The following is a 25,111-nucleotide window of genomic DNA, read 5'->3' as shown; positions in this document are numbered from 1 at the left end:
GTCCCGGCAGCAGGCCTCCCCTGCCCAGAATAAGAAAGTTGAGCGGTCTTCTAAGACCTTTGAGGGCGCCCCTCCCGCAGGGGCCCAACTTAAGGCTAAGCACTGAAAGTCCACTGTCACTGGGAGCGCCGTTGTGACGGGCTCCTCGGCGGCCAGGGATAGTACAGCGTCTCTTGCGGCTTCGACAACGAGCCAACAGTCAGGATCTTCATAAAAGAAATCGGACCATCCGGGCAAGCTCTTGAAGATCCAGACTGGCCCCTGGAGAAGGCCAAGTGGGAGCGGGGCTCAGACCCTCCCACCCCCAAGGTGAAGGCCACAAGCTCAACCAAGGCCTTGGAGGCCCAGGTACATCAGACGAAGGCCCAACCTTCCATTGAAGGTGTGGTGGCGTCCCTCGCCAAGGCCGCTGTGGCATATCTGCAGGGCACGGCCTCAAAGGCAAGAGTATCCCTGCCAGGAGGGAGTATTTTTTTTCAGCCTATCGAAAAGACGCCGGAGAAGATGCCTATAATTTCACCGAAACCACCTCCCTTGGTCGCATAGAACAGGGGTGGGCACGGAAACCTTCCGGGGCACGGATACCGCCTCAGATTCTTCCAGGAAGAATGATGCGTCGAGAGCAGGCCCTACGGCAGGGATCCGACGAAGGCGATGATAAAGGTGATGACGAGGAGACCGACTAGGAGCAGCAGGGCGTTGAGGGCTTGGAGACCATACTAAGCCGTAAACGCCTTCTCCCCTGTCACCACCACCTCAGCAGCCACCTGGAGATATCTCGGTAGACATTCTTGCTGCTTTGCATACCCTATGCTCGTAGATCCGGATGAGGATGCCCCTTGTGCCGTTTGCCCCTCCCGCAGCTCCGATACCATAAGGGGAACTACCATCCAAGAAGAGGAGAGTTCACACTCCGCCTCCTTGTAGCACCCCCCGTCTCCGCCGGCCAGATATTCACCCCCTTTCAAGATTGGCTTGTTCCATGCCATGATCTCCAGGGCCTCAGAGCTATTCCAGCTTGTCCCGGAGGAGAAGAAAGAAGGTTCCCTAGTTCCCTTTTACAGCGCCGTAAGAGGAAGACCGTACTTTCGACCCTGCTCTTGGATGGCATTTGGGACAAGGGATTGTCCCTCATGAAGAACCCTTCCTCGGCCCCAGCAAAGTGGGGCCGTTATGAGAAGAAATACAGGGTGCCAAACTCTGCACCCAAGTGTTTGAGAGGCAGGGAGGCTGTTCCAGAGGGAGGCACCAGCCAAGGAAATGGATCTTCCCCCGCCCCCCCCCCCCCCAACTCTCTGCTTGGAGAAGCGTCTGACAGTTTACAGAAGGGGGGGCAGCTGGCTGTCCAATCGGAACAGCCAGCTCCCCAGTAGGAACTGGTTCCTTTCAGGCAAGGTGGAAGACAAAGTGCAGCAGAACTTTGGATTCCTTCCTTGCTTCCTGCCTTCAGACACTCTGGAGACTCGTCGGGGGAACACAAAGGACTCCCGCTGAAGGCAAAACTTCAACCTACATCTTGCTCACCTTGGATGACGGAAGCCCTAATAAACAACAAGGATACTTTAAAATACTTAAGTAGCAAAAAAGGAGCCCACCGTTCTGGAAGAATGGTGACCCTCCTATGCATTACTGGGGCTGATTTGATCGCCTCGGAGTAATGGGACTAAAAAGTAATTGAGGTAAAACCACTGCCACCAGCCGTTCCAAGTTAACTTGCAATTCTAACATAAATGTTACCAGGCAAGTGAGAAAGGGAATACTGTGCATCTCTCCAGCACTCCACATAAGGTGGGGTGTGCTGGTTCACTGAATACAATGTAAAGGGGATAGGAATCCCACTTTATTTCTGGGACCACGCATCCACCCAAGAGATGGAAGAAATAAAAAAGGAAGCCAAAGGGGTAACCCAACCGAAGCCCAAAAGTTGTATCCGCCTATAGATCCATACACACACTATTGAGAGGCATAAAAAGATCACCCAGGAAAAGAGTAAAACACTAGGTTAGAGGTGGACATATTCCCGCTCACCTATGGGCGAGGATAAATAATCACCAAGTTCAAGCAAAATGTTCTCGGTCTTGAGTGTTGCCTTGAGTGCTCAGCTGTTCTGTCATTTAACGAGTCAGGGACTTGCTGATAAGCCAAATAGGTTGATCTCTGACCCCTAGAAATGATGCTCGAGAAAAATCTTATGGTGTAGTCGCTATCACATTCATGAGAGTATTGCTGCGCATTTGCTGGCTGAAAATCCTTTCCCCTCTTCTAAATCATGCCTGGGTTTGGAATTTTATTTTGGAATTGAAGAGAAGAGTTACCATTCAGAAGGTCCAATTATGCTGTTTGCTTATACAGTAGGAGTTGAAGAGGAAAACTTGTAAACAAATATCCATAATTCCTTCATTTAGTTGAATATTTGACATCGAATTTATGTATGCACGTTTTTCTCCAGCCAGTGTAAAGCTACTTCACTGTATTCGTAAACTTGCATCATTTTTATTCACATATTGTAGCACAAAGCAGTGCCATATGAATCAAGTGAGATGTCTTTAAATTCCTGATTTAATAATACTCTTCTTTCTCTTCGCTAGGATATCCCAGTGAATGACTGTGTAAATCTGCTGCAGCATCTCCTGAATTTTTCAGCAAAGGATCCCCTGATCTTGTCATGCGTACTTACCAACATGCAGACCCTATTTCCTTTTCTTACCCATAGTCCTGAATGTTTGTTTGAGATTCTTACAAAGGTAAGTTATTTGAGCATTCCTTTAATGTTGAATACCACTAGTTTGTGTTGAACGAGGAAGCTGGGCCTAAATATGCAGACATCTTTCACCACTTTGTTCATTCTGATGTTTCGGTCCTCACCTCCCTCATTCTCAGAACCTGTTTGTTTCCAGTTCTACAGTTTCCTTTCAGTCCCTGGCATACCTGTAGTGTAGCGTGCCCCCTTGCTGTTTGGTTGCTTTCCTTCACACCTCCATTTCTTCCCTGTTACCATTTGCTGGGTGTTGAGGAGAATTCGCAGATGTGTTAATTCCCTTCTACCTTAGACATCCCCAGCTCTTTTGCTGGACTTTAGGACTTTTAATTTTCATCCTGTAGAGAGTGAGACCTTTTTCCCCACACTCATGCATTTTTGTTTGATTTGAACACTGTTTCTTTTGGTTTTGGAGTCTGACAAACTCCATAGGCATCATATGTTTATATTGACACACCGCACCCTCAGTGCAGTGTCACAGAGGTCCTTTGGATTTCTGCTAAGGTTTAAATACCTTCTCTAGGATAACTACTGTTTCCAACAGGCGTGAAGTGATATTGACTTTACTTACATTTTACTCTTTAAAGACCCAGCACACACTATCTTACAATCTGGTACTGGGTGGGTTACTTAGTATCCCCTTTGTCTATCTTCTCATGTAACATTTGTGTTACCCTTTCTACAATTAATGGCTGGCGGCAGTGGTTTACTCTTTCCTACCATTGTCTTTTTACTGCAGGTTGCATTCGCAGCTGCAGTATAGCACCTGTTGGGGAAAATTCTCAGAAATGTGCTAATCCCGCTCTACCTTGGAGACCCCCAGCAACTTTGCTGGATTTTAGGACTTTTAATTTTTAACCTGGAGAGAGAGACCCTTTCCCCACTCTCTCGTATTTTTAGTGTGATTTTAAACTGTTTCATTTGGTTGTGGAGTCTGACAAACTCCATAGGCATCATCTTTTACATTGTCACACAGCACCTTCAGTGCAGTGGCACAGGGAAGTCTTCCAGATTTCCCCAATGTTTAAATACCTTCTTTTGGTTAAACTGTTTCCAAGAGCAGTGAAGTGAAATTGACTTCACTTACATTGCATCTTTCTAGACCCAGCACACACTATCTTAGAATAGGGTGCTGGAGGGGTTACTTAGTATCCCCTTTGTCTAGTTTCTCATGTAACATTTTTGTTACCCTTTCCTCGATGAATGACTGGTGGCAGTGGTTTACTTTTAACTACTGTGGTGTGCTTCTACAGAGGGCTGCGTTCACAGCTGAAAGCACCCAAGGGTGCCATTTTTGTCAAAATGACCACAGTATTCTTTTTTCGCCATTTCTTTGTGGAAAGGTTCTCCTTGAGGTTTACTCTGCGCGCCAAACCAGGTTTGTTCCCTTTGTTCATTTTGCCTTTGGCAGGATTTACAATTGAAGCCTGCCCTGTCTCTAGGGTGTCTGGCAGGGGCAGGAAGCGAGGGAGGTGCCTGAAACTCTGGGTTCTGTCTCCTAGGAGACAGAAATGCACTCTTAGGTGATTGGCTGGCTGTCCGGGAAGGACAGCCACCCTGCTGAGTGACTGACAGCTATGCTTGAATGAATGGAAGAAACCTGCATAAAAGGCGATGTTTTTTGGCTTGGAAGGCAGAGTCGACCACTGGGCTAAGGAATCCAAAGAACTTGAAGAGGACGTCTGCTGCAACTCCTGGACCATTGGGTTTATCTGAAGCCCTGCTGCTGTGCTGAAGCTCCGAATTTGCCTCGACTAGAGAAGCCCTGCAAGGACGACTTCTCCCCTTGAGTTGGTGGGACCAATCAACTCCAAAGTAAGCCACCTGGACATCCTCTCGGTGCTGGTTGGAATTCCACTGTAGTTGCTGCTGGATCTGAAGTGCCACTAAATAAAAGTTCGTCCTTTTCTGTGGCTGATAGTCCCATTGCAGTGCAGGAGTCCTCCAGACGTCCTCTCTTGTCCCCAAAACTGAGGTCCAGGAACAAAGGATTTGCAGAGCTGCACCGGAACAGAAGCCGGCCAAAGCCCTTTTCTTCGAACCAAAGGTACTGTACAGTCTAAGAACTTAGCTCTTTTTGTGTAATCCCACTTGTTCTCTGAGACCTGTCTGGTTGCGCGGTAGAGTTGCTAACAGCTTATTTTCTTCACAAGCCTAAACCGCTTGTGGCCCTACTTTGATTCCTTCTTTTCTACAAAGACCATTAAAACTTTGTGCACATCTTCTACCTACCTCCTGTGAAGTGCTTCAGCTCACCTAGACTTGTACCCAATAGACTTGCTCCCTGAATGACTCTTCTTCCCTCTGACATTGTTTGCTCTACCTTCCAGGAAGAGGTTAACTATCTTTGCATTGGGGAGTTTATGAAAAGTACTTGCCAGCTTTCAGAATATTTGTGTGGTCTCTTGTTTTTGTTCTGGTAAACTTTTTTTTTACATACTCTTAAGCCTGGTTCTAAATGCAAATCATGATTTATTAATGTCCAGTGTCCTAGTTACTAAAGTCACCCGAGGGTGTAGGAAGTGTCTGTGTGCCATTCCAAAAGGGTACTTACTGATTTAGAAATATTGAGTGTATTTTGGAGTGTATTTGTGTTACTATTATATTGCCTCTTTTGAAGAAGGCTTACTCAAACTGACTGTTAAATTGTTTATTCAAGAAACCTTGTGTGTAAGCGTTTATTTGAATATTTGTCACTGTGAATCTTACTCCCCCTGTTAGGGAGAATTCTGTGTTTAGGCTGAATTTCCTAACCTAGTGAGTCCCCCAGCAGCTTTGTTGGATTTTTGGGGTTTATTTTCTTCTCCTGCCAAGAGTGAGACTCTTTTATCCTCACTCTTGGACATGATTTGAGTGTATTCCTGTGACTTGTAATGTGCTTATGGGCTTTGGGGTATTTTTCCCCATAGGCTATCATTGGTTTTTGTATGCGTTTTACACAGCACCCTCAGTGCAGTAACACAGGAGTGTCATAGTGACCCCCCAAACATAGACTCCATACCTTGGGACTGACTACTGTCTCCCTGGGCATGTAAAGTCACCATTGACTTTACTAGTCTTAAATTGTGAACAGAACCAGTACAAACCATCATACTGTGGAAGTACTGGTAGGGGCAATTAGATTGCCGCTGGGTCTGTTTGTCGAGGGGGTACTGTCCCGTCCCCCCTTGCAGAGTTTCTGGCTGGTGGCAGTGGATACCACGGAAATATTCCACCGGAATATTTCCCAATGGGATTTCCCATTGATTTTAATGCACCACTTTTTGGTGCAATGTTAAAGATACCGCCGGTTTATTTATTTAATATGAATTCACCGGTTGGGATTTTTTTGCCAGAACTCGCCGCCAAAATGGCGTCTGGGTTCACTTCAGTAACCCTGAACCCGAGTCGAGCCTTTGTTCCACTTTTGGCGGGCTTCTGCACAGAAGCCCTCCAAAGTGGTGCCACTGTGTCTGGGTCTACAGGATGTGTGGAGGGGGATTTAGGCACCCTGGACTGAGTTGCCTTGGCAACTCAAGTCACACTCTTGTGTGATTGGCCCCCGGCTCACCGCTTAGCATGTTTGAGTGACAGCTAGGACTGGTGAATGGGGGTTTGCTGCATAAAAGCAGGGCTTTGGGGACTGGAAAGTCAGAAGTCGCCACAGGACTTAAGAAGCCGAAGAGGGAGAAGCTGAGCCGACCTGCCACGACGACACCACCGGTGGAGCCCTGCGGCACCGTCTCACCACTTCCCAACGACAGAGGAGATCTCCAGTCCGGAGAATCTTCTTCACTTGACTGGTGGGGACAACCAGTTTTTGCCTTCTTTTCGCCTCCCTGGAGCATTTTGTGGCCGCCTTGCCCGTGCCAAGCACCCTGGCAACCGGAATACCACTTTTTACCTCTACCGCGAAAGAGGGGTAACATCCTTTTAACCAGAAAACTCCACGGCTGGTTTCTTCCCTGGTAGTGCAACGACCTTCAGACATTCCTCCACGTCGAGATATTCTCTTCCTCTGGACGACGCCACGACTTGCACCCACTACCAGGAACAACTGCCACCGCTGGAGGATCCTTTCCATTTTGAACGTACTGTGTTCCGCCCGGCTTCCCTTGCCACCGATTGTACGAGGTAGATTTAGCCCTCGGCTCTCGAACCTGGGTTAGCCTGGGACACCCTAACTAAACTTTTCCAAGCTTAACAGAACTTTTCTACTCACCTGTAAAGACTTTTGAGACTTCGGGACATTGTGTGATCTTGGGCATATTTGGCCTGGCTCTCCCTAAAGTGGGCCTGGCACTGAACTTCCTTGCTCCTCAATAGACTGCCTTCTCTAATACTTACTGTGGTTCTCTGAAAAGTGTTTTGCCATATTGCTTTCTTAATTCTGCCTTTTCCCTCCCTTTTTAAAGAACTTGTGGAGTGCCATCTAACGTTAAGCGCTCACCTCTGTCTGGAAATAAGTGGTGTTAACTAAGACTTGTCCAACAAATAACTAGGGATGTACATATAGTAATTAGGACTGTTTTGAATTTACTTACCTTATCCTGTGCTAGTGTAATTTACAAGTGTCTTTTAAATAAATAATTATATACTTTTACACCAGCTCTGGTCAGTGTTTGCTTGTGCTACTGTGCCTCTGTACCTATTATGTATGCTCTGTATACTGCCTAACTCTTCTTGATGGAAGTCTGACTGCTCAGCCACAGCTACCAAGTGAATCTGTGTGGTACAAACTGCTACCAAGTGGGTTTACTGCCAAACACCTGTAGTCTTAAATCTTTTGCAGTGGTCCCAGAGGGAACTACACAGGTTTCTGTCTAACACCCCCTACAGCTCACATTGACCTCTCTTGAGATAAGCCTGGCTGCTCTATACACTACCAACCTGTGTAGTACAGAGGTTGGGTTCCTATTGCCAGGAGGTCAGGGTTGTTGTAGTGCACCCAAAGGGGACTACATACATTCTTGCCTAACACCTGCAAATAGCTCCACTGCGGTTCATGGACACCTTATGGGCTCCCCTTGCTTCTGGGGTCCAGCACTCTGTTGAGGTGGTTCGGGCTTGTCCTGCTTTGGGAGGGTCCTCAGGATCTTCCTGGCGCTAGAGTCCAGCTTAAAGATGATGCACTCGTTTCTGGTGTTCCTGACCCCCTGGCACTTAGCTCCAGCAGCAGCAATGAAGTACAGCCAGCAGGGAAAGCGGCTCCAGCAAAGTTTGTCTTGGGGTCTTTTCGAGACCTCTCCTTTTATGCAGGTTTCTCCCATTCATGCACAATCTAGCTGTCACTCACACAGCAGGGTCCTGTCCTACAACGATCACAACTGGGTGCATTCAGGTAACAAAAGAGACGAAGGACGGAGTTTCGGGCACCTCCCTCGCTTCCTGCCATGCCAGACAACCTGGAGGTGGGTTTCAGCACAGAAGCCTGCCAGAGGCAGAATGAACAAATGGGTTAAACCAGGTTTGGCGTGCAGAATAAAACCCAAGACATCCCAAGCAAGAAATGGTAAAAAAAAGACTGCGGCCATTTTCACAAAATGGGCACCCATCGGTGCATTACTGCAGCAGTGGATTCAGCCTGCGGTAAAAACGCACAATGGTAGGAAAATTAAAGCACTGCACCAGTATTAGGCAAGATTGTATGCAGTACCCTTTGGGTGCACTACAACAACCCAGACCTCCTGGCAATAGGAACCCAACCTTTGGTATAAGCTTGTACTACAGTTTTGCTAGCGTGTTGAGCAGCCAGGCTTATCTCAAGAGGGGTCAATGTGAACTGTAGGGGAGTTAGTGATTCACGTGGCAAGTATTCAAATAAGCACTTGCACACAATGTTTCTTGAATACAATTATTTATCAGTCAGTTAGATTAAGCCTTCTTCAGAATAGGGCAATAAAATAGTAACACTCAAATGCACTCCAAAAATATACACACTCTTAATATTTCTAAAGGAGCAAGTACCCTTTTGGGATGGCCCACAGAAATTACCTACACCCTCAGGTGACTACAATAGTTAAGGTGCTGGGGACATTAATATCACGGTTGCTTTTAGAATTGGATAGAAGTTTGTCAGAGAGGTTATTATGACAAAACAAGAGATCTCACAAATATTTCTGAAAACAGGCAAGTACTTTTGTTAAACTCCCCCATGCAAAGTTCGGTAACCCTTTTCTGGAAGTACGACAACACATTCACAGAGTTAGGTAAAAATATTGTACAATGTTTTAAAAGTCTTTGTAGATGGAAGATTTCAAAGTAGGGCCACAAGCTGTTTAGGCGTATGAAGTAAAGCAGCTACCAGCAACTCTACACATGTAACCAAGCAAGTCTCCAACGAGGAAATGTTACTACATCACAAGAGGTACGTTCTCTTAGACTTTACAGTAACTTTAGGTTGAACAAAAAAGTGCAGCAGATGAGGTCTGTTCCTGTGCAGCTCTGCAGATCTCACTGTTCCTGGGCCTCGGTGTCATGATGCCCGCTCCCGGGGAGCCGGTTCAAGCCCTGCGTCCCCGAAAGCGGATATCCAGTCCCCAAGGAAAGACCCAGCAACCCCACGTAGGGGCCCTTTGGACAGTGTCCTGGCGCCATAGGCGCCAGGCTCATTATGGGAGTGCTTGGGTGCACTTACCTGATGCAGACCATGCTGCAGGATCCCGGCCTCCTTGAGGCCTGAAGGGGAACTACTTTACCTGTGGGACTAAATTACCATCCGGGCGTGGTCGGGGAAGGATACATACCTGATTGGAGGAAGGATACATACCTGATTGGAGGAAGGATACATACCTGCAACTTCTTCCAAGGCTATTTAAACCCCACCCGAACAGCCACACGTGCTTCGCATTGTTCTGCATCTAGCAGCTGGATGCTCACCGTGTCTGCTCCTGCATCCTGACTTCTGCCATGCCTGCCAGCATCCTGGACACCTGCAAAGGAAGAGAAGAAGAGAACAGAAGAAGGAAAAGTCCTTACCTGCTAAATCCGCATCCCGGAGACATCTCGCTGACAATCCTGAAAAGGAAAACTTTTATTTAAAAGCTCATCGCGTCGATCGCTGCAGCGCCGCATTCCACTCACCTTTACAGGGCGCCTCCATGTTCAGCAGCGATCATCCGGATTCGCAGTCACGCCCCAGTGCCTAGGGAGAAAAAGGCAAGAACAAAAGGTGAGAGATGGGAATAAGGAAAGCTAAATCTCCATGTTAAGACTTACCTGTTGATTCATTCCCTCTTCATTTCGGGTCTGTGCCGCATCCTGGCATTTCCGGACCCCGGCCCCTAAGGGGAAAAAGGAAATCAGCGTTAATGAACGAATGAAAAGACATTACCAAAAAACGCTCATTAAAGACTTATCTGATTTCTACAAGGATTTCACCTCTCATCTTGGGTCGGTGCCTGTTCCCCGGCATTCCGTACCCCGGCCACTATGGGGAAAAAGACACTAGCATTAGTACATTAATGCATGGACACAAGGGGAACCTCTTATCAAAAAACTTACCTGGAAGCCAAGCAAGTTTGGTTCTCACCAATCCGAAAATCCAGTGAAGTAACTGGATACCAATGCACCCCTGCATCAGAAGCAGGATGGAGAGCTCGTCCTTCCAGACCCTAAGGTGAGACGCTACGGGGAATTACAGAAGGGTTTCGAGGAGGGTGAGAGGGGAAAGTGGGAGGCCGATTGCATTACCCAGCAGACAGTTAATCCCCTATTTTCGCCTACAGAAGGATACTGCTGCGAGCCAGACAAGCCAGATTTGGGGGCCCGGTCCAGACCGTCTTCCGAACCCTGCGCATCACCTTAGAAGAGGTCACAGCAGCGCGAACCAGGCCAGCGCCTCCGTCGGAGTCAGTGTGCGTTACACTCGGTCGAGTGGATAAGTGAGAGGACTTTTGTGGACTCCGGCACTGCAATGCGTTGGTCACTGCTCACAACCAGCACACTTCAAACAAGTGGCATTTCGGTGTTTCAGCTCCTTGCATCTACAGCAAATAGCAACACTGCGGTTTCTGGCTGTTGAGATGGGCTTTCCTTGCATCTGGGGTACCGCACTCTGAGGGGGCTCGGGCAGTCCTGCTTCCTGGTAGTCTGGAGGATCTTCCTGGCGCTCTTGGCCAACTTAAAAACAATACTTGAGTGGTGAGGGGCTTTTTGGATCACACCTTGCCAATGCTACCTTTGCGCCCTGATAAAAATGTTCTTGAGTTGAGAGGACTTGGTAGTGATTGTAGATTGAAAGCGTATTTAGATCGTTCGTCGCATTTGTGTAAACTACGGAGACTTTAAGACACTCAACTCCATATGTGTCAAATAATTATGGTTTTGGGTGAGCTTATACCTGACCATGCGCCGAAAAACAAGATGATGGACAAGTAGTTTCAATAGAAGTTGTGTGTTCCTTTTATTTTGAAATTATAGCCTTCGGGATGACACTTGTTTCCCAGAGATTGCCTTTTTCAAATCCAGGCCTGATATTCTTTCTAATCAATTAGCAGCATAATGCATAGAGGTAGAGTAGTTCATGGGGTTAAATACCACCTTGTACAGAATGGTCCTCCGTTTGTCGAGTTTTCCCCCTACATTTACTCTTGCGTCCCGTCCCGGGAGACGGAACCTTTTTCACCTGAACTCCCCCCCGCATTAAATTCAGAGGAGCGTGGCCTTGGGAGCATGCGCTATCCTGACTCTGCACACCGGCACCACTCCTCAGTTCCCTTTTCCACATCGACTTGAGCGGGGCGATTTCACCAGTGTCCTGCCATGTAATACCACGCGCTCTTCCCCGGATTCTTCTCTTTGCCTTTTGTCGATCATCTAAGTACATGGTCCTCTGGCGTCACGCTCCTCCCCCGCGCATGTCTACTACAGGTGGTTTCAGCAGGTGTCCTGCCTGTGAAGGACTCTGACACCCCCCCCCCACCCCCTCCCCGCCCAACCCCCCCCAAAAGCTGTACACCATGCCCTTTGCCTCCGCTGCCTTGGCCCCTTGACCACGACTGGGAAGGTTGTACTGCGTGCGTCACATTGACTCCACATGCACTCAAGAACAGGCTAGCTAGGTGGAGGGACCTCTTCGAGGGATCACCTCCAGAGGACCTTAAGAAGTTTGTCGAGCAGAGATCGAGGCCCAAGGGAGGACCACTATTTTACATCGCACCCTGCAGGGGCGACTCCTTACAGAGGACGCGCCCGAGCAGGAGGAACCCATCGGGTTGTTCTGGTACCAGCAGGCACACTGAGGCTAGTCCAGCTACCGGGCACACGGCCGAGGGGTCTTTAGACCCTTCCAGAATCGGTGCTGAGGGACTGCAAAGTTCTTTCACCAGGAGTACTCCCGAGGGCCTACGCCCTAGTACCAGCTCAATGTCTGAGGGGGCAACTTCACACAGCACTACCGGTGAAGACACCAAGGGCAGTACGCCTTCCAGGTCTAGATCTGAGGTGCCGGGTAGGTCTCTTGCTCCAGCAAGTGGATTGAAGGAGGCTGGGCCCAGGGAGCTATGCACCACGACTATCGTACGCAGCTCGACAAAATGTCTGTCGGGCCAGTCAACGGTTGTCCGATGCCACTCCTTAGAACAGAGCAGGCGGGTAAAACAGTTTCAAGGTGGGACTGTCGTCAACCAGGTACATGGCCTACAGCTTCTCCATCAGTCGCGCAGGGCAGGTTTCCCCCCTGCTACCTAGGCAGTGTGCTCCGGACTCAGCAGCCACTCGTCTATCACCTGCCACCTCTACAGCCTCTGGAGACAGGCTCTTCGAAAAGTTTCTGGCACTGATGCAAACCTCCCAAATGGGGGGTATCCTAAGGGATACTGTAAGGGACTTGCTCCCTCCGATCCCAGCACCGGCTCCATAGTCATTCCTCCCATGGCCCCGGTTCCACAAACACCGGCGCAGCATCCGCTGCCCCGCCGGCCCCTACAATGCCGGCTCCTGTGCCAGTTCAGGCGGTTCCACGACATCGTCCAAAGCAGCCTCTGGCTCTGTTCTCCACACCGCAGCCCATGGTGGCAAGCACTCCTCCACTCGCTCCGGACCAGCCTGATATCCGGGTGGACACACTCTTGCGGTCAGGGGGCCACCTCGTCCTCGTCACTGTTGGTTACAAAGGAGAAGTTTTTGGCGGTGTACAGGAAGAAGCTGTACACAAACACCGCCTTGCTCCTGCGTCAATCCACCGTGGATGCCATGCTGGCAGCCGCTAACCAGAGGCTTTGGCGGGAAATAGCGGACTTCATTACAGAACTTCCGGTGCATAGCCAGGCACGCTTCAAGGCGGATGGAGAAGCCAAGCTGGTCGTGCAGGACATCCTGGAATCCACTGTGGCCCATATCAATACCTCTGGCAAGGCCATCTACATCACCAGACATGAGCAGGATGGCCTGGCTTCGGGCTAAGAAAATTAACCCATGAACGCATATTGGACCTTCCGTTCGAGGGTAGTGACCTCGGCGGGATCTGGGGCTTCTAGGTGAGGAGGACAAGACAACCTGACCACTCACCCAGTCAGCACCGGTGCAAGCAACACAAAGGGCGGGTGTGGAGAGCAAGGGCTCCTTCCAGTCCCCCTCCTCAGCACCAGGCTCAGAATGTTAAAAGGCATGACATGCTCCTTTGGGTCCACGTGTCTCCATTGGGGGCCAGGGTTGCCTTCGAATTTCAATTTTGGCATCAGAACTTCACGGACCCCTGGATCCTCTGTAGTATCCACGGGGTACCGCTTACCGGTTCCTTCCCCTCGTCCATCTTTCCCTCCACTCCCACAGATTGGGACAGCATTTCTGTTGGCGGAGATTTGGTCACTCGTCAAGAGCCAGGCATTGGAAGTCCCTACCTCTAAGAGGATTGAGCTTTTATTCCAGGATGTTTGCCATACAGAAGAACCAGGCTGGCCCGAGAGTTGGGTTGGACCTATCCACCCTCAACCTCTCCCTCCCTCTTCAAAGATTCAAGATGGTAACACCAGCGCTCATTGCGGAGACACTGTGCAGGGGAGACTGGATGTGCTCCCTGGATCCGAAGGACGCCTTTCTGCACGTCCCTATCTGGCAGCCTCATCGCTCCTTCCTACGTTTCAGGATCATGGGCTGCCATTTCCAGTACAAGGTATTATGCTTTGGCCTCATCTCAGCCCCCAGTGTATTGACCAGATTGATGAATGCAGTGGCAGCTCTCCTCAGGGCCCAAGGCCACCATGTCTACCCGTACCTGGACGACTAGCTCGTCAGGGCTTGATATCTGGAGGGAGTTACCCACACCACCTCCGCACTAATGAACACACTCCACGACCTGGGGTTTACTATCAATCTCAAGTCTCAGCTGCAGCCCACGCAGAGCCTCACCTTCCTGGGCCTCACATGGGATACGAACTCCAAGAAGGTCTCTTCCCTCAGGACAACATCACGGCCATCAGAAGAGCCACTAAACACTTCCTTACCTCGGCCTGGTGGTACCAACACTTAATGGGTATCATGGCAGCGGTTCTACTCGCTGTGCCCACACTTGGCACAGGATGAGGAGGTTACAGCTGCACTTTGCAGCCTCATGGAATCAGGAGAAGGTCTCCCAAGTCGGGCTGGTCAGTATACCTCCTCTCCACTTGGACCTCACATGATGGTCCAAGGACTGCAACCTGCGAACAGGCAAGCCATTCCGGCAACTGACTCTGCAGGGCACCATCACTACGGAATCCTCCCTGGAGGGCTCGGGTGCCACCCTGGACAACCTCAGCGTCCCCGGAGGTATCCGGTCATATTTTCGAAAACATATTTCTCCAGCATTGGATCTTTCATGGATTCACATGCTTAGTATTTTCCCCGTCGTCAGACTGGGACCCTTCGGTACACATATATAGCCTTTTCCTATAGGAAAACGTCCAACACTTTTGTGTCCTATCTATGTCCTTTTAGGACCCGCCTACGCATGCTCTGTAGGCCGTCCCAGTAGAAGAGGCCCGCCCCCGCGGCTCCCCTTCAGATTTCAACCGTCTCCAATGTAGTGGGATCTCCTCGCGTTGTCTTACTATTTTGTACAAGGTTGTATACCTGGAGTTGGAGTTAGAGAAAATGTCCTCCATGTCAGGAAAAGCGCTGTTCCGTCCATGCGCGACGTGCGGCTTGAAAAAAGTTTACGAGGGTGACGGACATATGGATTGTATATATTGCCTCCACCCTCATCATTCGGCTGATAACTGCGACATATGCAAAGGGTTTTCTCAAAAAACCCTCAAAGACCGGAGTCGACGGCTGGTGGCATGGATGAATGATGGAGCGGGGGCATACCCCCCTTCGGAGGTAGGCTCCATACAATCGGCGAAAACATCACACCGCGCTACCTCGTCGGAACCACTGGCGAAGAAATCTCGACCGACGGAAAAAGTCATCTGGGAGTCACTCAGCTAGAGACTCCTCGTCAAAGAAATCATCTTCATCAAAAAAGCATGAAAAGGAAAGGAAATCCTCCTCGGATGATCATCATAGATCGACCATGAGTCGAGTAAAAACAGGCCAAATGTGGAAAAGGCGGGATTGCCTAAACCACCTGCTAAGTCAACGTCGACGGCAGTCCAGTCATCGGCCTCCACCCTGCCACTAACGCAGGTGGCATCCACCGTCCCACCGACAACGGCGGCAACGATGGCCTCGTCGACGGGGGTTCTACAGGAGGCCTGAAGTTTTTGATCCGATCCCCCCGGATACTTTACTGCAAGAACAGGCTGTGTCGCTGTCCTCGGAGGACGAGAACGAGAGAATAGCTGGCCCAGCAGACCTAGGGCTACGAGTGGCTGACAAGTCATCGACGAGGGTATCCGGTATACCGGTATCTGCCCCTCTTCTCAATCTGTTTTGTCGTTGGAAATTCTGTCCACCCTTCAGTCCTTGCTACAGTCGTTGGACCAGAGACTACCTAAGGCAAACCTGCCACAGTCACCCGTCGACGAGCCGGGCCCGCCCGTCCACCGACGCACCTACGCACGCCAATCTCAGCACTGGCACAAGAGGAAGGTGAGCTGCCAGATTCGGAGTCTGACAGGGGAGCCATGTCGGATATCTCATCATCCCCCTCTAGGATCCAACCTGGGAGTCAGAGGTGGAGTTGGAAACCCCTAGAAGCCCAGCTCACCCGTCCCCTCCGGACGACATTGCATCATTCCATTCTATGATGGAGAAGGCGTGCAAGGAATTTGGTTTGTCCCAGGAAGAACAGAAAAAGGACACTTTTTTGTTCGACCACATGGGTAAGAGAAGGAGGTCTGTGTTCTCAATACCAATACTAGACCATGTGTGGAAGGAGGGGTTGCAGACAATGCGTCACCCCTTTTCAGAGCAGGCAGTGAAAGGACGCCTCGAGACAAAGTTTAAGGCTCCAGAGTCTACCCCCAAGTGTTTATCCTCCCAACCAAAGCCAGACTCGGTGGCGTCGGCGGCAGCGGCGAGGAAGGCGAAGGCCCAGCACAAGTGCACGACTCCGCCTGAAAACGAAGCGAGACGCCAGGATGCCTTTGGCAAAAAAGAGCTATCCGTGGGAGCAACCACAGTAAAGGCTGCAAACTCTCTGGCGATTGTAGCCAGATACGACAGGGAGATGTGGCACAGACTAGCTCTGTTGCTTGATCATCTTCCGGAAGAGCATAGGAAGTCGGCGATGTTACTTGTCCGAGAGGGTGAAGCCTCAAATCACGCAATAACCATTGCGGTGGACCTCGCTGAGTCAGGCTTCAAGCAAGTCAATAATGGGGTCGTATTACGACGACAGTCATGGCTTAAGTGTACCTACTTCAGGCCAGAGGTACAATACAAAGTTTTAGATATGCCCTTTGAGGGAGACCTTCTTTTCGGTGAGAAGGTGGACGAAGCCCTAAAGGGAATGAAAGAGGACTCAGACACGGCACGTTCATTGGGTGCCCTCCAGAGTGGCCGAAGCTACAAGTCTTTTCGTCCCTTTAGAGGGGCTTCAGGTAATTCCAGATTCTCTGCGTCTGGAGACCGATCCTTTGGCCGATCGGCTTACCCCTCCCAGGGATACAGACGTGCTTCCCAAACGGCAAACCGACGCCGTAACTTCCAGACGTCCAGGAAAAGACCATCATATCCGTCGTCGAGAGACAAGCAAAATAAAGATCAGCAGTGACATACAACACACCGTTCTGGGGGGGAAGAGTGTCAGCATATGTCGACGAATGGGAACGAATAACGACGGATCAATGGGTGCTGGACACTATAAGAAACGGACACTCTCTACAATTCAAACACAGCCCTCCGCACATTCCACCTGCGTTCACCGCTCATTCCCATCTGAAGATACTACAACAAAAGGTAACACTCATGTTAGCAAAGGGCGTGATAGAATTAGTTCCAACATCACAGAGAGGTCACGGAGTCTACTCAAGATATTTCGTCGTAAAAAGCCGAACAGCAAATGGCGTCCCATTTTAGACTTGCGCGATCTCAACAAGTCTTTAAAGAGCCTAAAATTCAAGATGCTCACTCTGCAGGAAGTGATCCGCGCCGTTCAAGAGGGGGATTTTCTAGCGTCCCTGGATTTACAGGACGCGTACTTCCATATTCCAATGTGTCGGAAACACAGGAAATTCCTGAGATTTGTAATAGGGCGGACTCACTACCAGTTCACGGTTCTTCCCTTTGGGCTCAAGACCTCCCCCAGAACGTTCACGAAATGCCTGGCCCCAGTAGCGGCCTGGCTAAGGAAGCAAGGCCACCATATATACCCATACCTCGACGACTGGCTGGTAAGGGGATCCTCCCCAGCGTCGACCAACACAAGTTTACAAGCCACCATGCAGCTTCTACAACAGCTGGGATTCGCCATAAACTTCGAAAAATCCTCTCTGCGGCCATCGAGAACGCTGGTATTCCTGGGGGCACAGTTCGAGACCCAGTTAGGGCTAGTGAAACCTTCTCTCGACAGAACCTCAAGACTCAATCAGCAAGCGAGCCGACTACGGCGAAACACCAGGCTCTCAGTGAGAAAATACGTTTCGGTCCTAGGGGCCATGGCATCCTGCATCCATCTGGTGGAATGTCGCCTATTCATGAGGCCAGTCCAAGAAATCCTCGCGGACCGATGGACGCAGGCTCAAGGATCGTGGTCAGACAAGATAACCATAGACGAGGACAAGCTGCTTCGGACCCTTCAGTGGTGGCAGAGTTTCTACAATCTGAACAACGGTGTACTCCTACAGGAACCGGAGTTTCAGCGAACCATAGTCACGGATGCGTCCCTAACCGGATGGGGAGCTCACATGGGTGCTCTCCAAACGCAAGGTCTCTGGTCTCCAACGGAGTCACTCCTACACATAAACGTGTTAGAGCTCAGAGCAGTACGATGGGCCTTGAAGGCATTCCTACCACACATCAAGGGTTAGCGAGTACGAATACTGACCGACAATACAACGGCCATGTTTTATCTGAGGAAACAAGGAGGGACGCGATCAAGAACTCTTTCCATAGAAGCCCAGAAAACATGGCATTGGGCATTAAAGCACGAAATTTCCATCGTGGCTCACCACCTCCCAGGAGTGAGGAACTCCCAAGCAGACTCCCTCAGCAGAAGACAACAAGAAATGCAAGCAATTGGCAAGCAGATGGCCTCAAGAGGGTTCCATGGGGGAGGCATTCTCCTTCCCATGGACGGACATGTTCCTTTATGCTTTTCCCCCGTTCCCCCTCATACGGAGGACAATACAGTGGATACGCAGATACAATTGCCGGGTAATTCTAGTGGCACCATACTGGCCAAGGCAACCGTGGTTCTCCGACCTGCTTCACCTGTCGCTGGAACATCCCATAGCGTTTCCGAGAGTCCCGAACCTACTATCCCGGGACAAAGGCACGGTGTGGCATCACGACCCGGACAGTCTCAACCTTACTGCCTGGCTCCTGACTTTTCGGAGTTCGGTGCTTTAGATGTGTCGGAGGATTGTCAAAAAATTCTGCAGGCGGCTCGAGCCCCTTCTACAAACAAATCTTACTCCTATAAGTGGCGGAGGTTCTGTGAATGGTGTAGAGGACAACAAGGCCTACAACCGTTGTTGGTGACGTCGGAACAAGTTCTACCTGACCTGCTCCTCTTGGCGGAGGGGGGGGGGGGTTATCCTTCACATCGATAAAGGTGCACCTGGCGGCCATCTCAAGGTTCACGAGGAAGAGGCAGTTGTCTCCTCTAGCGACAGACTTGTGAAACACTTCATGAGGGGTTTATTTTGAATTTTTCCCCCGGTAAAACGTTTCCCCCCATCTTGGAGTCTCAACACAGTGTTGGCAGGCTTAATGAAACCGCCTTTTGAGCCTATGGCCACGTCCGACATAAAATTCATTTCGTGGAAGTTAGCATTCTTGATTGCTATCACATCAGCTAGAAGAATCTCGGAACTGCAAGCGCTGGTCGTAGACCCGCCATACTTAAGATTCTTTAAGGACAAAGTGGTCCTGGCAACTAATCCTACGTTCGTCCCAAAAGTTCCGACAGTGTATCACAAACACTCGTCCATTGTTCTCCCTACTTTCTTCGCCACACCATCGACAGCAGAAAAAGCTCTTCATACCCTGGACGTTAAGAGGGCTCTGAAATGTTATCTACATCGTACACAGGAACTCATTTCTACTCGACAACTGTTAATCGCATATGGTCCGTCGACGAGAGGAAAAGCAATCTCTAAACAGGGATTGGCTCGATGGGTCTCATCGACGATTGTGTTTTGTCACTCCAAGGCTGGAAGGCCACTGCAAGGACATCCTAGAGCCCATTCTACAAGATCAATGTCCTCCTCAGCAGCTTTATGGGCAGGAATTCCGCTGACGGACATATGCCAAGCTGCGGCATGGTCAGTGCCCCACACGTTTACCCGCCACTACTGCCTTGCCAGGCAGCATGCAGACGAGGTGCAGATGGGAAGAGCTGTCCTGCGCCATCTGTTTCAGTAAGGTAAGCTCCACGCTGTGGAGAATCTGTTTTCTACCTTTTGATGATGTATACTTTATGTGGGTAAGGTTATATGAATTAACTTATTCCTACTGTACATATGCATTGTGTAGTATGGTGAGGGTATATTACATTACATTCTCACCGCCGTCTCAAGTGTTACTGCTATACAATCTATTCTAAGCATGTGAATCCATGAAAGATTCAATGCTGGAGAAGGGAATAGTTTCTTACCTATAACTCCATTTCTCCAGCATTGGTATCTTTCATGGATTCACATGCGCCCGCCAACCTCCCCGGAATGCAATGTATTTGATAAGTTTAACCCTTCCTACTTTGGAGGGGCCGAAATCTGAAGGGGAGCCCTGGGGGCGGGCCTCTTATACTGGGACGGCCTACGGAGCATGCGTAGGCGGGTCCTAAAAGGACGTAGATGGGACACAAGTGTCGGAAGTTTTCCTATAGGAAAAGGCTATATATGTGTACCAAGGGGTCCCAGTCTGACAACGGGGAATATTCTAAGCATGTGAATCCATGAAAGATACCAATGCTGGAGAAATGGAGTTACAGGTAAGAAACTATTCCTTTTTCAAATGACCATTATGTCAAACATATTGGCAAAGCAATTTAGACATTTTTTTTGTTTTTTCTTTTTTTGGGTTTCGTTAGTAAACTAAAAGTAAATAAAAAAAAAGGGTTTGGGGGGGACCCCCATTCCAATTTAAAAATTAAATTAAAAAAAAACTTTTTAAAAAAATTCGGCAAATTTGCTGTGGAGAAAATGGCATTCGAAAATATCATTATAAACCGTCCCCGGAGTCTGGACTCAACAGCAGCAGAAGTCGCATATTGATTTGCTGGAGCTCAGGGCCATCTGGCTAGCCCTCAGAGCCTTATTTGTTCTCATTGGAGGCAGGACAGTCCTTATCCAGACCGACATCTCCACCTGCATGTAGTATGTCTACAAGCAGGGGGGTACCAGGTCTCCGCCGCTGTGCAGCCTAGCAGTCGGCTTGTGGGAATGGGCACTGGAGAACATCTTCACAGCCGTCCACATCCCGGTGGAGGAAACTTGGAAGCGGACATGCTCAGCAGACTGGGAGCGGTGGCAATAGAACCACCAAGTGCTGCAGGTGATCTTCAACTCATGGGGGCCACCCTCACGTGGGTCTATTTGCCTCATGGAAGAACAGGAAGTGCCACCAGATTGCATCTTGGCAAGGTCCTGGTTCCTTGGGCGACGCATTTCAGATTCTGTGGGAGGGCATGACAGCTTATGCTTTTCCTCCCACACCCCTGATCCCCTGGGTAATATGGAGGATAACAGAAGCTTGCCACCTCAGCATAATTTTGATAGCCCCCTGGTGGCTGGCAAGACCGTGGTTCTCAGAGCTGCTCAGCCTCACGGACTGACCACCCCCCTTCACCTTCCGCTGGACCAGCACATTTCCTGTCGCAGCAGAAGGGCAGCATACTCCACCCTGCTCCTCAGAAGTTGGCCCTCGCAGCATGGTTCCTGCGCAGATCTCTAGGACCGGAACTTGTCTCAGGCCAACCTAGAACTCATTCAGTGCGCCAGGAGCGAGGCTACCAGGAGCCAATACTGGAGTAAATGGAGTAGATTGTCACTGGGCCACCTCTAAGGAAATAGACCCCCTTGCGTGCATGTTGGATGATGTGCTCTCTTTCTGGGCGCACCTCGCTCACTCAGGCGTGCAGGTGGACACATGTCACAGCCATAGGGACCTACCAAAATTCTGAGAAAAACCTTTTCCAACCTGATGATAATCAAGAAGCATTTGACGGACTTGTCCAGAGACTCTACCCGCCCATCAAGAAGCCACACCCTGTGTTGGACCTCAACATGGTGTTGGGTGTCTTGGCGCACAAACCCTTCCAGCCAATGCCGTCTGTGGAAATCAGGCTGGTCACCATCAAGACAGCTTTGCTAGTGGGATTAACCTTCGCTCGCGGAGACGGCGAAATCCAGGCTTTGGAGCCCTATACAATTTTCCACATGGATAAGGTGGTCAGGCACTTCTGAGGAACCTATTTGCTAAAGGAGGTTCTCCTCTCCACCCTGGGGCTACATTCAGTTGTAATTGCCCATGTAGTATGGAGGAAAGGGGATGGGACGTAAGAGTAATTATAAATTAACCACTGTAGTGACTAACATACTCTTGGTCCTTAGTCCCCTTCCCTCCATCCTCCCCCCTAATACTATTTTTTTTTTTTAAGTGTATATGGTTTATTTCAAACCTTTCACATCAGTAAAACATATTTCATTAAGAGAGATCTGTCCTAATGCAATCACATTGAATTTTACAAAAAAAACAATTTACAGAGTCAGTGCTGATAAATGATAACACAATGTTAGTTGCAAATTAACATAGCATTAACTAACAATCAAGAAATTAAATTAGTTTAAAACCTCCTTTTATAATCAAATGGAGTACTTAAGGTGAATTTCTATTGCTAACAGTATTGGATAAGACAACATTGCTAGATCAATAGTTTTAAATGACGCATGAATATCTAACATTGGCTCAGCACAACCTTTCATTCGCTCGAGTTAATTGTTCATGCTGTATTTTCCTCATCAATGTGATCGAGTCTTTTTAGGGTGTTTTCAAGGAATTTGACTGTTGCGAAGTTTATTTTTGGAGATTGGCAGGTATATATTAAACTCCACCATTTCTCCGCATCTAGATCACATAAGTCAGTGATGTTACTTGCTAAAAAAAAAGGTTCACAAGTCTCCTAATTCTGGACAGAATAGCACTAGATGAATTGGAGATTCTTCGCCTCTTTTGCACAGTCTACATTTTGTACATATTTTCTCCTTTGTGTATCTTGCTTTTGTCGTTTTGTTTCCTAAGATGTTTAGTCTGAAACGTAATAACAGATCTCTTTGTTTTGAACTAGAAAATTTTTTCAGATAATCTGGTATAATAGACATCACACCGCAATTGGATTTCAGAAGCGTGTGCGTTTTCGCCGAAGCTCGTTTCGTTTCAGTATTCGACCAGTCTTCCGCCCACAGCGTTCTTTTTACAACTATTGGTTTCTCCGTTAGGGTTTCGATTTTGATGCCAAATTCTGTCAGGGTTTGTTTATTTCCATTTTTCCAATCTTCTATTACTTTTTCATCATAGTTCTTGGAATTGACCAATATTTCAAATTGGGGAGGTATCAGGTTGATCATTGTTTTTCTGCACAGCATCAATTGGTTGTAACGTATATGTATATATATTGATGTTAGGCCTAGTTCATGGCGGATTACCGAGATTGGAATCGCTTTTGGTATTGAAAGGACGGTTTTCCAAAAAAGACCTAAAGTGGACCAGAATTTCTCTGGGATATTTGTGCCAGTTTCTGCTCCATATATAAGTGTGGGAATTACTTTTAATTTGTAGAATGTAATCACGGGGCATAGAGAGAATTTTCCGTATCTTTTGTTGATAATGATTGCTTGGGTTGTTAGCTGTTTAGTTTTTGTCTTTAGCATCTTTTTCCAGGGTTCTTCATTCTTTATCCCACTTATTTGTAGTCCTAAGTATCTCATTTCTTCACAAGGTTTTATCCAGGTTTCATTCACTTTCCATTCTTCATTTTTGGTCTTTTTCCATCTCTTGTCACTGATTATTAATATCTCGTTTTTTTCTGCATTTATTTCTAGGTCATTGTTTTCTATGTATTTCTCAACCTGTTTTAATGCACGCTGTAGACCAATTTGTGTATGATCTAAAATTATCAGATCGTCTGCATATAGCAGATGGTTAACTGATTTACAGTTTAATCTTGGTGGAAAAGACCTGATATCTCCAAAGCATTGTTGCAAGTCCTCAATATAGAAACAGAATAGGGTGGCTGCTAACGGGCATCCTTGTTTTAGGCCTTTTGCTGTTTTTATGGCCTTCGATAGATTTCCGCCTTGGTCCAGTTTAATTCTTATTGAGGTTTCAGCATACAGTTCTTTTATTGCATTTAGGAGATCAGGAGGGCACCCTTTAGAAGCCATTTTTTCCCAGAGTCGGCTTCTGTTGACACTGTCGAATGCTTGTTTAAGATCTATACTGGCTATGTACAGTTTTTGTTTATTTGTGAAGGCTCTTCTTTTCATCAGGCCTAGGATCAGAAGATTTAAGTTGCACCCAACATTTTCGACAATACTAATGTCATTAGGCAATGTTAAATGTTGTTGACGTGTCAATGGGGACTGAGTGGTGACGGTGGGCAGCGTCAGGGTAGCGCATGCTCCCAGAGCTGCACCTCTACATTTAAAGGGAAGGTTTTTTCTGGTGAAAAAGGTTCCGTCTCCCGTCCCTTGGAAGGGACGCCCATGCAGTATGGAAGAAAGGGGACAAAGTTAGTCACTACGGTGAGTACCTTATTTTTCCAAATGCCACTTCACCAGCAGAAAAGGCTTTGCATTCTCTGGATGTGAAAAGGGCATTGAAATATTACTTGGATCGCGCAGTCTTTCAGATCCTCTAGCAACTCTTTGTAGCCTTTGGTCCATTCAACAAAGGAAAGTCTATATCCAAACAGGGCTTTTCAAGATGAGTTTAATCTACAATATCCTTCTGCCACTCTAAAGCCAACGGGCCTTTACAATCGGCCCCTAGAGCGCACTCCACTAGGGCTAAGGCTGCCTCTGCCTCTCTATGATCTGGTGTCCCCATAAGACACATTTGCCAAGAGGCAACATGGGCGGTGCCCCACATGTTCACCAGGCACTACTGCTTACACCAGCAACAGGCTGAAGATGTGCAGATGGGATGTGTAGTCCTTCGACTATTCCAGTAAGGTAAGCCCTGCAGCTTCCAGGGTTGTTCCTGTTCTCTACCTTAAATATGTATCCTTTCTGCTTTAATGTACACGTCTTCATGATATCTACTTTGTTTGCCTGGTTTACACCTCTGAGCATTTATACTGCTACAAAATGTATTCGCAGCATGTGAATCCATGAAAGATCCAATGCTGGAGAAGTGAGTAGTTTCTTACCTGTAACTCCATTCCTCCAGCGTTGGTATCTTTCATGGATTCACATGCGCCCTCCATCCTACCCCCTTCAGGCAAACATCCTGTAATGGTCATCCTCCAGCTGGAGTGGTTAAAATCTGAGGGGAAGCTGCTAGTGCGAAGCTACACACTGGACGTCCCATTGGTGCTGCCTAAATCACCCATACCGTCCATTGGGACACTCAATGTGTCCAAGTTATATTCCATAGTAACACTACAAAGTTAAAGTTACTGGTGTTTCCCAGCCTGATTAGAAATATTCACAGCATGTGAATCCATGAAAAATACCAACGGTGGAGAAAAACTACTCCATCCCCTTTTCCTACCTAATCATGTAACATTTCTTACCCTCACTACTTTAAATGGCTGGTGGCAGTGGTTTAATTTTCCTACCTTGATCT

General features: G+C 48.4%; 1 protein-coding gene across 1 annotated transcript in view; it reads left to right on the top strand.

The window, feature by feature from the left end:
• The window catches only part of LOC138468291 (exportin-5-like), a 1,210,104-nt gene that overhangs the window by 559,513 nt on the left and 625,480 nt on the right, over positions 1–25,111 (top strand). Inside the window, exon 14 of the mRNA XM_069608777.1 lies at positions 2,589–2,744. Within this exon, the coding sequence (XP_069464878.1) occupies positions 2,589–2,744 (156 nt within the window). The remainder of the gene's footprint in view (positions 1–2,588; positions 2,745–25,111) is intronic.

The sequence above is a fragment of the Ambystoma mexicanum genome, chromosome 4q (assembly GCF_040938575.1).
Source record: "Ambystoma mexicanum isolate Mex_15411 chromosome 4q, UKY_AmexF1_1, whole genome shotgun sequence".
Lineage (NCBI taxonomy): Eukaryota > Metazoa > Chordata > Amphibia > Caudata > Ambystomatidae > Ambystoma > Ambystoma mexicanum.
This window is presented reverse-complemented; position numbering and strand designations above follow the sequence as displayed.